We start from the raw sequence: 12,908 nt of genomic DNA, 5'->3' as shown, positions 1-12,908 counted from the left end.
AACAATTTTGTGTCCTTAGGTTAGTTAGGTTTAAGTAGTTCTAAGTTCTAGGGGACTGAAGACCACAGATGTTGAGTCCCATAGTGCTCAGAGCCATTTGCACAATTTTTTTACTTAATTTGTAAGTGTATAGACAGTGGAAATTGAAATGTCCTGTGGTGGCCCTCCTGCTCGGAGTCGGGCGGTCTGACGTCCCACAGTGTACTGTCAGAGCAGCAGGTGGCAGGTGAGAAGGTGACCGCTTTGCCCGCAGGGTGCCCCCGGGCCTGCAGTACGAGGTGGTGTGCACGGCGCTGAGGCACGGCGGCGAGGCGCGCTGGCGGTTCGCCTGGGAGCGCTACCTCGCCTCCAACGTGGCCTCGGAGCGCGTCCAGCTGCTGCAGGCGCTCACCTGCGCCCGCGAGCCCTGGCTGCTGCAGAGGTCAGTCAGCCACCGGCCACCGGCCACCAGCTAGCCACCTGCCCACCCCATTGGCCGACCAGCGGAGCTCGCCTCTCCCACTGCCTCACTCGGCGTTGTGTTCCTCTTGCCCGGTGATCCAACTGATGTCTACATCTACATCTCCATTCATACTCCGCTAGCCACCCAACGGTGTGTGGCGGAGGGCACCTTACGTGCCACTGTCATTACCTCCCTTTCCTGTTCCAGTCGCGTACGGTTCGAGGGAAGAACGGCTGCCGGAAAGCCTCCGTGCGCGCTCGAATCTCTCTAATTTTACATTCGTGATCTCCTCGGGAGGTATAAGTAGGGGGAAGCAATATATTCGATACCTCATCCAGAAACGCACCCTCTCGAAACCTGGCGAGAAAGTTACACCGCGATGCAGAGCGCCTCTCTTGCAGAGTCTGCCACTGGAGTTTGCTAAACATCTCCGTAACGCTATCACGGTTACCAAATAACCCTGTGACGAAACACGCCGCTCTTCTTTGGATCTTCTCTATCTCCTCTGTCAACCCGACCTGGTACGAATCCCACACCGATGAGCAATACTCGAGTATAGGTCGAACGAGTGTTTTGTAAGCCACCTCCTTTGTTGATGGACTACATTTTCTAAGGACTCTCCCAATGAATCTCAACGTGGCACCCGCCTTACCAACAATTAATTTTATATGATCATTCCACTTCAAATCGTTCTGCACGCACACTCCCAGATATTTTACAGAATTGACTGCTACCAGTGTTTGTCCCGCTATCATATAATCATACAATAAAGGATCCTTCTTTCTATGAATTCGCAATACATCACATTTGTCTATGTTGAGGGTCAGTTGCCACTCCCTGCACCAAGTGCCTATCCGCTGCAGATCTTCCTGCACTTCGCTGCAATTTTCTAATGCTGCAACTTCTCTGTATACTACAGCATCATCCGCGAAAAGCCGCATAGAATTTCCGACACTATCTACTAGGCCATTTATATATATTGTGAAAAGCAATGGTCGCATAACACTCCCCTGTGGCACGCCAGAGGTTACTTTAACGTCTGTAGACGTCTCTCCATTGAGAACAACATGCTGTGTTCTGTTTGCTAAAAACTTTTCAATCCAGCCACACAGCTGGTCTGATATTCCGTAGGCTCTTACTTTGTTTATCAGGCGATAGTGCGGAACTGTATCGGACGCCTTCCGAAAGTCAAGGAAAATGGCATCTACCTGGGAGCCTGTATCTAATATTTTCTGGGTCTCATGAACAAATAAAGCGAGTTGGGTCTCATACGATCGCTGCTTCTGGAATCCATGTTGATTCCTACAGAGTAGATTCTGGGTTTCCACAAATGACATGATACGCGAGCAAAACGCATGTTCTAAAATCTACAACATATCGACGTCAGAGATATAGGCCTATAGTTTTGCGCATCTGCTCGACGACCCTTCTTGAAAACTGGGACTACCTGTGCTCTTTCCCAGTCGTTTGGAACCTTCTGTTCCTCTAGAGACTTGCGGTACACGGCTGTTAGAAGGGGGGCAAGTTCTTTCGCGTACTCTGTGTAGAATCGAATTGGTATCCTGTCAGGTCCAGTTGAGTGATTTCAGTTGCTTCTCTATTCCTTGGACACTTATTTCGATGTCAGCCATTTTTTCGTTCGTGCGAGGATTTAGAGAAGGAACTGCAGTGCGGTCTTCCTCTGTCCGGTCTTGCTGTGTGCTTGTAACAACTCAAAATAATGAACGAGACACTGCCAGTGCCCTATTTTCACCTCTGCCCCTGAAGTCTTTAATGATGATCAGCATCCCAAGTCCCCATTAGGTCAGAAGACTACAAAGACACCAAGTTAGTTACTTAGTTAGTAAATTTTATGCTCCACAAATCATTGAATCGATCAATCATAATAGAGTGAGTCATTTTACATGCTTACGTGCTGACCAGTTACCAAGATTTTATTTTGCAGCATACATATGTGAGTTAGTAGTCCTACACACCATCTGCTGAGCAAGATGAGTCAGACAGGCGAAATACCCTCAGACCTCAAGAAGAATATACTAATCCCAGTTCCAAAGAAAGCAAGTGCTGAGAGTTGAGAAAATTACAAAACTATGTGTTTAATCTTATTATAGACAGCAAAGTTGGGGGACATCCAACTTTTTTCAATATGGTGTAGAGTCCCTCCCTACTGTCAGTGTCAAAGGCTTTGTTGAGGTCAACAAAAGCCACACGTAACGGCACTCTGTGTTCGCGGCACTTCTCTTATAGTTGGCGCAATGTGAATATAACGTCACTTGTGGATCTGCCAGTTCGAATTCCACACTGTGACTCAGGGTAGATCCGAGCAGCCAAGGTTTCCAGTCTCTTCAGGATTATCCTTGCATTCGCATTTCCAGCAATGCTCAAGAGAGATATTCCTCTATAGTAGTTACAATTACCTCTCTCGCCTTTTCCCTTATAGGTTGTTACTATATTTGCATCTCGCATGTCTTGAGGTACTGGGCCTTCTTCCCAGCACTGCAGAAGGATTTGCTACAATATCGGCAAAACGCACTCAAGGTTGATGATTTCTGCTGGTAAGTTATCACGGCCTGTACTCTTGCCTAGCTTTAGACTTTTGAGTGCGAGTTTAATAAGATCTTTTCACGACAATATGCGTGGCTCTGTAATCTTCGATGGCAGTACATCTAAACCATACAGTATGGACTGTGGCGTAAGACAAGGCTGTGTGTCGGCACGTACACTTTTTGGAAGTTTCCTGTCGGGTCTGATCGAAGTGGCTTTCGAGAACTGCAATGTTGGAGTACGTCTGCGTACTAGGAAAGATGGAAGGCTTTTCAGTGTCACTCTTCTGAAGAGTGAGACAAAGCGCTACGAGACAGTCGCTCGTGAACTACTGTATGATGATGATGCTGCAATTGTTGCGAACTCCGCAGAAGAGCTGCAAGAGCTAGTATCAGGGTTTAGTCACGCATGCCGCCTATTCTCGATTAGTGTAAACAGCAGTAAGACCGTAATTATGGTTGAGGGTGCTAACGCAAAGCCAAATATCACACTAGATGGCACTACTCTGCAAGTCGTAGATAACTTCTGCTGTCTTGGATCTACTACAGAATCAAACATGTCTGTTGACAAGGAAATTGATGCTCGCATTGGAAGAGCTGCGACAACTTTTTGCAAACAGTCTACACGTGTTTGGAAAAACAACAAACTCTCTTTTACCACCAAAATTCTTGTATATCAAACTTGCGTCCTTAGCATCCTTTTGTATGCATCGGAAACATGGACTACCTGTGCCAAACAAGAACGTCGCCTTAATGCTTTCCACATGCGGTGCCTGAGATCCATCCTCGGAGTAACGTGGAAGGACCGAGTGACCAAGGAAGCAGTGCTATCTAAAACTAACTGCAACAGTATTTCAGCTACCTTGAAGCAGAGACGACTCCGCTGGCTGGGACACGTCCACTGTATGGATCCTGACAGATTACCACGTGAGGTGATGCTCGGAGAGATCTCTATAGCCAAAAGACGTGTAGGACGTCCTGTATTGAGGTTCAAGGACTTCTGTAAACGAGATATGGAAAGCTTTGGAATCGACACAAACAGATGGGAGGCACAGGCTAGCATGAGACCAGAGTGACGTGACGATATATCATCTGGAATGTCGAAGCACGATGAACGCTTGTTAGATAGATTAAGGCAGGAAAAGCTTCGCAATATTACCGATGTACCTGCCTCAGCAGCCAGATACACTTGTGACAATTGCGGCAAGAGATGCCGTGCTGCCATTGGCTTGACAAGTCATATGAAAAAATGCAACCCATAAACACACAGACACTGCAACAATCATCTACCAAGATGTCGTGTCCTATATATACTCCTGGAAATTGAAATAAGAACACCGTGAATTCATTGTCCCAGGAAGGGGAAACTTTATTGACACGTTCCTGGGGTCAGATACATCACATGATCACACTGACAGAACCACAGGCACATAGACACAGGCAACAGAGCATGCACAATGTCGGCACTAGTACAGTGTATATCCACCTTTCGCAGCAATGCAGGCTGCTATTCTCGCATGGAGACGATCGTAGAGATGCTGGATGTAGTCCTGTGGAACGGCTTGCCATGCCATTTCCAACTGGCGCCTCAGTTGGACCAGCGTTCGTGCTGGACGTGCAGACCGCGTGAGACGACGCTTCATCCAGTCCCAAACATGCTCAATGGGGGACAGATCCGGAGATCTTGCTGGCCGGGGTAGTTGACTTACACCTTCTAGAGCACGTTGGGTGGCACGGGATACATGCGGACGTACATTGTCCTGTTGGAACAGCAAGTTCCCTTGCCGGTCTAGGAATGGTAGAACGATGGGTTCGATGACGGTTTGGATGTACCGTGCACTATTCAGTGTCCCCTCGACGATCACCAGTGGTGTACGGCCAGTGTAGGAGATCGCTCCCCACACCATGATGCCGGGTGTTGGCCCTGTGTGCCTCGGTCGTATGCAGTCCTGATTGTGGCGCTCACCTGCACGGCGCCAAACACGCATACGACCATCATTGGCACCAAGGCAGAAGCGACTCTCATTGCTGAAGACGACACGTCTCCATTCGTCCCTCCATTCACGCCTGTCGCGACACCAATGGAAGCGGGCTGCACGATGTTGGGGCGTGAGCGGAAGACGGCCTAACGGTGTGCGGGACCGTAGCCCAGCTTCATGGAGACGGTTGCGAATGGTCCTCGCCGATACCCCAGGAGCAACAGTGTCCCTAATTTGCTGGGAAGTGGCGGTGTGGTCCCCTACGGCACTGCGTAGGAGCCTACGGTCTTGGCGTGCATCCGTGCGTCGCTGCGGTCCGGTCCCAGGTCGACGGGCACGTGCACCTTCCGCCGACCACTGGCGACAACATCGATGTACTGTGGAGACCTCACGCCCCACGTGTTGAGCAATTCGGCGGTACGTCCACCCGGCCTCCCGCATGCCCACTATACGCCCTCGCTCAAAGTCCGTCAACTGCACATACGGTTCACGTCCACGCTGTCGCGGCATGCTACCAGTGTTAAAGACTGCGATGGAGCTCCGTATGCCACGGCAAACTGGCTGACACTGACGGCGGCGGTGCACAAATGCTGCGCAGCTAGCGCCATTCGACGGCCAACACCGCGGTTCCTGGTGTGTCTGCTGTGCCGTGCGTGTGATCTTTGCTTGTGCAGCCCTCTCGCAGTGTCCGGAGCAAGTATGGTGGGTCTGACACACCAGTGTCAATGTGTTCTTTTTTCCATTTCCAGGAGTGTATATATATATATGTGTGTGTGTGTGTGTGTGTGTGTGTGTGTGTGTGTGTGTGTGTATCAGTTTAGTAAGTCATGGCTGCCAAATACTAACATAACCCCTTTACATACGAATGGAAAAATTGGTAGAAACTGACCTTGGTGAATATCAGTTTGGAATACGGAGAAATGTAGGAACACGTGAGGCGATACTGACCCTAAGACTTCTCATAAGAGATAGGATAAGAAAAGATAAATCTACGTTTACAGCATTTGTGGATTAGGAGAAAGCTAACTGGAATACCCTCTTTCAGACTCTAAAGGAGGCAGGGGTAAAATACAGGGAGCGAGAGGCTATTTACAATTTGCTCAGAACCCAGATGGAAGTTATAAGAGTCGAGTGGCACGAAAGGGAAGCAGTGGTTGAGAAGGAAGTGGGACATGATTGTAGCCTATCGCTGATGTTATTCAATCTGTGTATTGAGGAAGCAGGAAAGGAAACAAAAGAACAATTTGCAGTGGTAATTAAAGTCCAGGGAGAAGAAATAAAAACTTAGTGTAGCGATGTATGGAAGTGAAACATGGACGATCAACAGTTTAGACAAGAAGAGAATAGTAGCTCTTGAAATGTGGTGCTACAGAAGAATGCTGAACGTTAGAGGGTAGATCACATAACTGATGAGGAGCTACTGTTTATTATCGGGGAGAGAAGAAATTTGCGGCACACCCTGATCAGAAAAGAGGACCAGCTTGTAGGTCATATTCTGAGACATCAAGGGGTCAGCAGCTGAGTACTGGAGGGAAGCGTGGGGGGGGGGGGGTGAATCGTAGAGGGAGACCAAAACATGAATACGGTAAGCAGATTCAGAAGGATGTGTGGGCTGCAGTAGCTGTTCGTGGATCAAGAGGCTTGCACGGGGCAGAGTAGATGGAGAGCTGCACCAGATCAGTCTCTGGACTGCAGACGACAACACAACACACATGTCAACAATGAATTGAAAATATCAGTTAACTGAACTGAGTGTTGTATCCACGGACCCAACCAACCAACCAACTGGCGCACGCGCGCCCTGACCGTGACATCGCTGGCCACAGTTCGTGTCGCGGCCGTCGGCGTCTCAGGGCGTTACTGCCGACGGAAGAGGTCGCACCATGGCTGAGCTCGGGTCCGCAGTGCCCTCTGCCTTTTGCATATAACGAGGAACGCTGGTCCCGACACGTCCCATCAGCCTCACCTCGGTCTTCAGCAAGGTCCTGGAATCCGTCCTCACCCGCCGCATCCACCAGCACCGCCTCCTTCCTGTTACCCAGTGTGGCTTTCGGCCGTCCTTCTCTTCCGATGACCTTCTCCTTCACCTCACTCATCTCCTTTCCGAACAGCTTAATTCCCGTCGCTCCGCTATCTTCCTCTCCCTGGACCTCGAACGTGCCTATGACTGCGTATGGCATTCCAGTCTCCTCTTCAGGCTCCAAACCGTCGCCCTTCCCATTAACTACGTCCGTCCGATCGGCTCTTTTCTCTCCCAACGTCCTTCCTACGTCACCATCCATAAAACGGATTTCTACACCTTTTTTCCCTCCGCCGGTGTGCCCCAAGGCTCCACCTTTTGTATACGGCGGACATGCCGCCGCCGTCACCCCCCCCCCCCCCCGTCCACCTTCTCCAGTTTGCCGATGAGACCGCCTTCCCTGCCCTTGCCCCCACCCTGCAGCGTTCCCAACACTTTCTCCAATCCCATCTTGACCAGTTAACCGCTTGGTACAACCAGTGGTTGCTTAAGGTCAATCCCTCCAAAACCCAGGCGATCATTATAGGTAAAACCACCCCTTCCTTCCGCCTCCTCGACTTCTATCTAACCATCTATGGCCATCCTATCGCCCTCACCCCCCACCCTTAAGTACCTTGGCGTCACCCTCGACCGTCGCCTCTCTTGGACCCCCATCTCTAGACAATCCAAGCCAAGGCACGCTCCCGACTCCGTCTCCTCGAGCTCCTTTCCGGCCGTACGTGGGGTCTGGACCCCTCCACCGTACTCCACACCTATAAATCCCTCATCCGCCCTATCCTCTGTTACACTCATCCTGCCTGGATCTCCGCCCCCCCCCCTACCTTTTACAAATCCTTTCAGATCCTCGAACGCCATGCTCTCCGCCTCGCCTATCGCATCCGTCTCCCCTCCCCCACACAGATCCTGTACGACCTAATTCCGTTCCCCTACCTCCTCCTTTTCCTCGAACGGATATGGATCCTCTATACCTCTCGTAAACTCGATCCTCCTCACCCGCTTGTCTCACCCATCCTCTCCCACCCCCACCCGCTGCTGCGCCTGTATCTGCACGTCCCACCTGCTCTCCATCTCTCCACCCTCCTTACCCTCTCCCAAGGTGGCTTCCGCCAGCTCCCCCTCCCTGATGATGACCACCTCCCCTCCATCTACCCCGCGTACCAACTTTGATCCTCTCCTCCCACTTCCTGTTTTTTCCTTTGGGCACCCTCCCTCCCTTCTCTCTCCTTTTCCCTCCATCCCCCCCTTACTCGACCCCTCTTCCCCCGGGCTTCCCCTACCCCCGTCCCTCCACTCCTCCTCCCATCTCCTCTGCCATTGGCATCTTTGCTCTCCCCTCTCCCTCCCCCTCACCCTTCTTCCCTCTTGGCAGGTCCCCGGACTCACACACATTATGTGGACATTCGCGCGCCGGAGACCATCGCCATCCGTTTCTCGTGTGTGCCGTCGTTCACATGTGCCATCGACATCATCAGTGTTTGTGCGTCGTGTCAACAGTTTGTAGTGTGGATTATCGTCGAGTGTGAACGGCTCTATCGTTTTGTATTTATGTGTCTACTGTATTATTACCCGCCATTATCTAAATTATGTGTATTCCTTTTTTTTTTCATTGTCTATTCTACGGCTGAAGAGCAGCGCAGCATGCTGCTGCCAGCCTACCTGTTGTACAGGTTTTAAAATCACAATAAAGAAAAAAAAACGACAAGGGCAGTCGATTGTCTATTGCTAGCCTTTCGTGGAGTTTATAGTGGAGCCACTGCAGTGTGGTATTTGCTGTTGTATTCGACTAGGCTCCGTACACGGATTACTCTCGGATATTACTCGGACTTGTATTGCTGGTGCACGTTTCGTCAGAAATAAACATAAGTTATCTCTTCATTCTAGCTGGCGCAATTCTTGTCGTTAATTATTTTTCGGCCAACAGACATAGCTACATCCTGGTCCACCCACGCGTTACACAGTTTGTGGTGGCTGCCCCAAAAGTACCGCCGAGGACCTCAGCTTTAGCAAAACTTATTACTAGAAATTCTTCAAATTGATTAGGAAATTATTCTGGTTAATGTGATTTAGCAAAGTTGGGTCTGGTTTCATGCTTGGCATCACAGAATGACAGCTTTATGTTATTGCACATTTGTCACTAACACTAGTTATAAATAAGAAGGTAAAAATATATAATTTAAGGAGGCAAATAACAAAAAATGGGAATGGATCTCAGCTTGCTTTACTGCAAAGTCACTGCTGGCGTTATTCTCTTCTTCGGCTAATCTTCGTCACGAGTTATAGGAGAGGTGGAAACATGTCCCCACAAGAAAAAAAATAGGTCGTGCCTGAAGACCTCGGAGGCTAAGAATGTGCCGCAGAATCGTGTCCACCCTATGCAAGTGCTGGGCCAGCATGCTACATCGCATTTGTGATGGTGTGCTGGCACTCCATCCTGTTGGTATGTGAAGGTATGGCGGTCCTCCTCAAGTTGTACGAAAAACCATGTCTGCAGCCTCGGAAGATGGTTCATTCCAGTCACGGTTATTTCCTTCCAGACGTTCCCAGTGGCAGCGAGAACAATGTCCTGTGTACACTACCCGCCATTAAAATTGCTACACCAAGAAGAAATGCAGATGATAAACGGGTATTCATTGCACAAATATATTATACTAGAACTGACATGTGATTACATTTTCACGCAATTTGGGTACATAGAGCCTGAAAAATCAGTACCCAGAACAACCACCTCTGGCCGTAATAACGGCCATGATACGCCTGGGCATTGACTCAAGCAGAGCTTGGATGGCGTGTACAGGTACAGCTGCCATGTAGCTTCAACACGATACCACAGTTCATCAAGAGTAGTGACTGCCGTATTATGACGAGCCAGTTGCTCGGCCACCATTGACCAGACGTTTTCAATTGGTGACAGATCTGGAGAATGTGCTGGCCAGGGCAGCAGTCGAACATTTTCTGTATCCAGAAAGGCCCGTTCAGGACCTGCAACATGCGGTCGTGCATTATCCTGCTGAAATGTACAGTTTCGCAGGGATCGAATGGAGGGTAGAGCCACGGGTCGTAACACATCTGAAATGTAGCGTCCACTGTTCAGAGTACCGTCAGTGCGAACAAGAGGTGACCGAGACGTGTAACCAATGGCACCCCATACCAACACGCCGGGTGATATGCCAGTATGGCGATGACGAATACACGTTTCCAATGTGTGTTCACCGCGATGTCGCCAAACACGGATGCGACCATCATGATGCTGTTAAGAGAACATGGATTCGTCCAAAAAAATGACGTTTTGCCATTCGTGCACCCAGGTTCGTCGTCGAGTACATCATCGCTGGCGCTCCTGTCTGTGATGCACCGTCAAGGGTAACCGCAGCTATGGTCTCCGAGCTGATAGTCCATGCTGCTGCAAACGTCGTCAAACTGTTCGTGCAGATGGTTGTCGTCTTGCAAACGTCCCCATCTGTTGACTCAGGGATCGAGACGCGGCTGCACGATCCGTTACAGCCTTGCGGATAAGATTCCTGTCATCACGGCTGCTAGTCATACGAGGCCATTGGGATCCAGCACGGCGTTCTGTATTACCCTCCTGAACCCACCGATTCCATATTCTGCTAACAGTCGTTGGATGTCGACCAACGTGAGCAGCAATGTCGCGATACGATAAACCGCAATCGCGATAGGCTGCAATGCGACCTTTATCAAAGTCGGAAACGTGATGGTACGTATTTCTCCTCCTCAACGAGGCATCACAACAACGTTTCACCAGGCAATGCCGGCCAACTGCTGTTTGTGTATGAGAAATCGGTCGGAAACTTTCCTCATGTCAACACGTTGTAGGTGTCGCCACCGGCGCCAACCTTGTGTGAATGCTCTGAAAAGCTAATCATTTGCATATCACAGCATCGTCTTCCTGTCGGTTAAATTTCGCGTCTGTAGCACGTCATCTTAGTGGTGTAGCAATTTTAATGGCTAGTAGTGTAGTTGTGGGTACATTATGCTGGGGCGAAGTGAACACGAAAGAGGTCAAATTGTTGGTGCTCCTGTGATGGTTTCCACAGTACCAAAGTAGTCGTAATGTATAGCGTTTCAAGAGGCACCGTATCGAAGCTTTACATCCCATGCGGAAAAGGCGGGAAAATGTCACTCGCTAAGTGAAACTCGAACGAAAGTGTGTGTCGAGTGGTCGTGATGGACGGACGTTGAAGACGATCGTCCCGTAAAATAAGAGAACTCCAGCTACAAAAGTCATTGCAGAACTGAATGTCGCACTCCGAACCCTGTCAGCTCCGTAGGTTCAAAAATGGTTCAAATGGCTCTGAGCACTATGGGACTCAACTGCTGAGGTCATAAGTCCCCTAGAACTTAGAACTACTTAAACCTAACTAACCTAAGGACAACACACACATCCATGCCCGAGGCAGGATTCGAACCTGCGACCGTAGCGGTCGCGCGGTTCCAGACTGTAGCGCCTAGAAACGCATGGCCACCAGCGGCCAGCAGCTCCGTAGGCATGGAATTACAGAGCAAGCTGCAATTCCAGAACCATCTACATCTACATACATATTCCGCAATCCACCATACGGTGCGTGGCGGAGGGTACCACAACTAGCATCTTCTCTCCCTCTTCCACTCCCAAACAGAACGAGGGAAAAATGACTGCCTGTATGCCTCTGTACGAGCGCCAATCTCTCTTATCTTATCTTTGTGGTCTTTCCGCGAAATGTAAGTTGGCGGCAGTAAAATTGTACTGCAGTCAGCCTCAAATGCTGGTTCTCTAAATTGATTGATGCACAGGGCAGGGTGTGCTGCGAATACACAGAAAGATAGATCCCTTATCATTTAGCTACAAATTAGGTCAGCAACTGGAAACAGTTAATTCCATAAATTATCTGGGAGTACGCATTAGGAGTGATTTTAAATGGAATGATCATATAAAGTTGATCGTCGGTAAAGCAGATGTCAGACTGAGATTCAGTGGAAGAATCCTAAGGAAATGCAATCCGAAAACAAAGGAAGTAGGTTACAGTACGCTTGTTCGCCCACTGCTTGAATACTGCTCAGCAGTGTGGGATCCGTACCAGATAGGATTGATAGAAGAGATAGAGAAAATCCAACGGAGAGCAGCGCGCTTCGTTACAGGATCATTTAGTAATCGCGAAAGCGTTACGGAGATGACAGATAAACTGCAGTGGAAGACTCTGCAGGAGAGACACTCAGTAGCTGGGTACGGGCTTTTGTTGAAGTTTAGAGAACATACCTTCACCGAAGAGTCGAGCATTATATTGCTCCCTCCTACGTATATCTCGCGAAGAGACCATGAGGATAAAATCAGACAGATTAGAGCCCACACAGAAGCATACCGACAATCTTTCTTTCCAGGAACAATATGAGACTGGAATAGAAGGGAGAACCGATAGAGCTACTCAAGGTACCCTCCGCCACACACCATCAGGTGGCTTGCGGAGTATGGATGTAGATGTAGAGTAGATGTAGATGTCTGTCATAGGCATTTCACCACCAAAGAAAGACTTGCCCAGCTAAATTTTAGAAGACAATCTTTTAGATATTTCTTAAACAAAGTTTTATATAAAGAAAAATTTTTAAATAAAAACGAATTTCTTTTTGTTTGTCTAGTTAATAAATAATTTAACATTAATAATACACATCCATCACTGATGCAAAAGCCCCTAACAGGAGAACGTGGGTGAGGCCTTATAACCTGGACTATGGAGCATTTGGTCGGTTGTGAGTTGTTTCGCAATGTTTCCAACTTCCAGCCGAGTTTACATCCCGAGAGTGAAAGATAGCAGGGGTTCGACGACGATTTAGGCGGCCATGATGTAGCATACTCTGGAAGGTCGCATTATTGCCAAGGATTATATGACTGTTTGGGTCGATCAGTTCCATTCACGGTACAGTGTTTACTC

At 49.0% G+C, this 12,908-nt stretch overlaps 1 protein-coding gene across 2 annotated transcripts in view; it reads left to right on the top strand.

Moving 5' to 3' along the window:
- Positions 1-12,908, top strand: part of LOC126109625 (aminopeptidase Ey-like) — a 397,038-nt gene that overhangs the window by 349,890 nt on the left and 34,240 nt on the right. For both annotated transcript variants that reach the window (XM_049914671.1, XM_049914670.1), the window contains exon 12: positions 254-421. In XM_049914671.1, coding sequence (XP_049770628.1) covers positions 254-421 — 168 coding nt within the window. The remainder of the gene's footprint in view (positions 1-253; positions 422-12,908) is intronic.

Source organism: Schistocerca cancellata, chromosome 12, assembly GCF_023864275.1.
Source record: "Schistocerca cancellata isolate TAMUIC-IGC-003103 chromosome 12, iqSchCanc2.1, whole genome shotgun sequence".
Lineage (NCBI taxonomy): Eukaryota > Metazoa > Arthropoda > Insecta > Orthoptera > Acrididae > Schistocerca > Schistocerca cancellata.
This window is presented reverse-complemented; position numbering and strand designations above follow the sequence as displayed.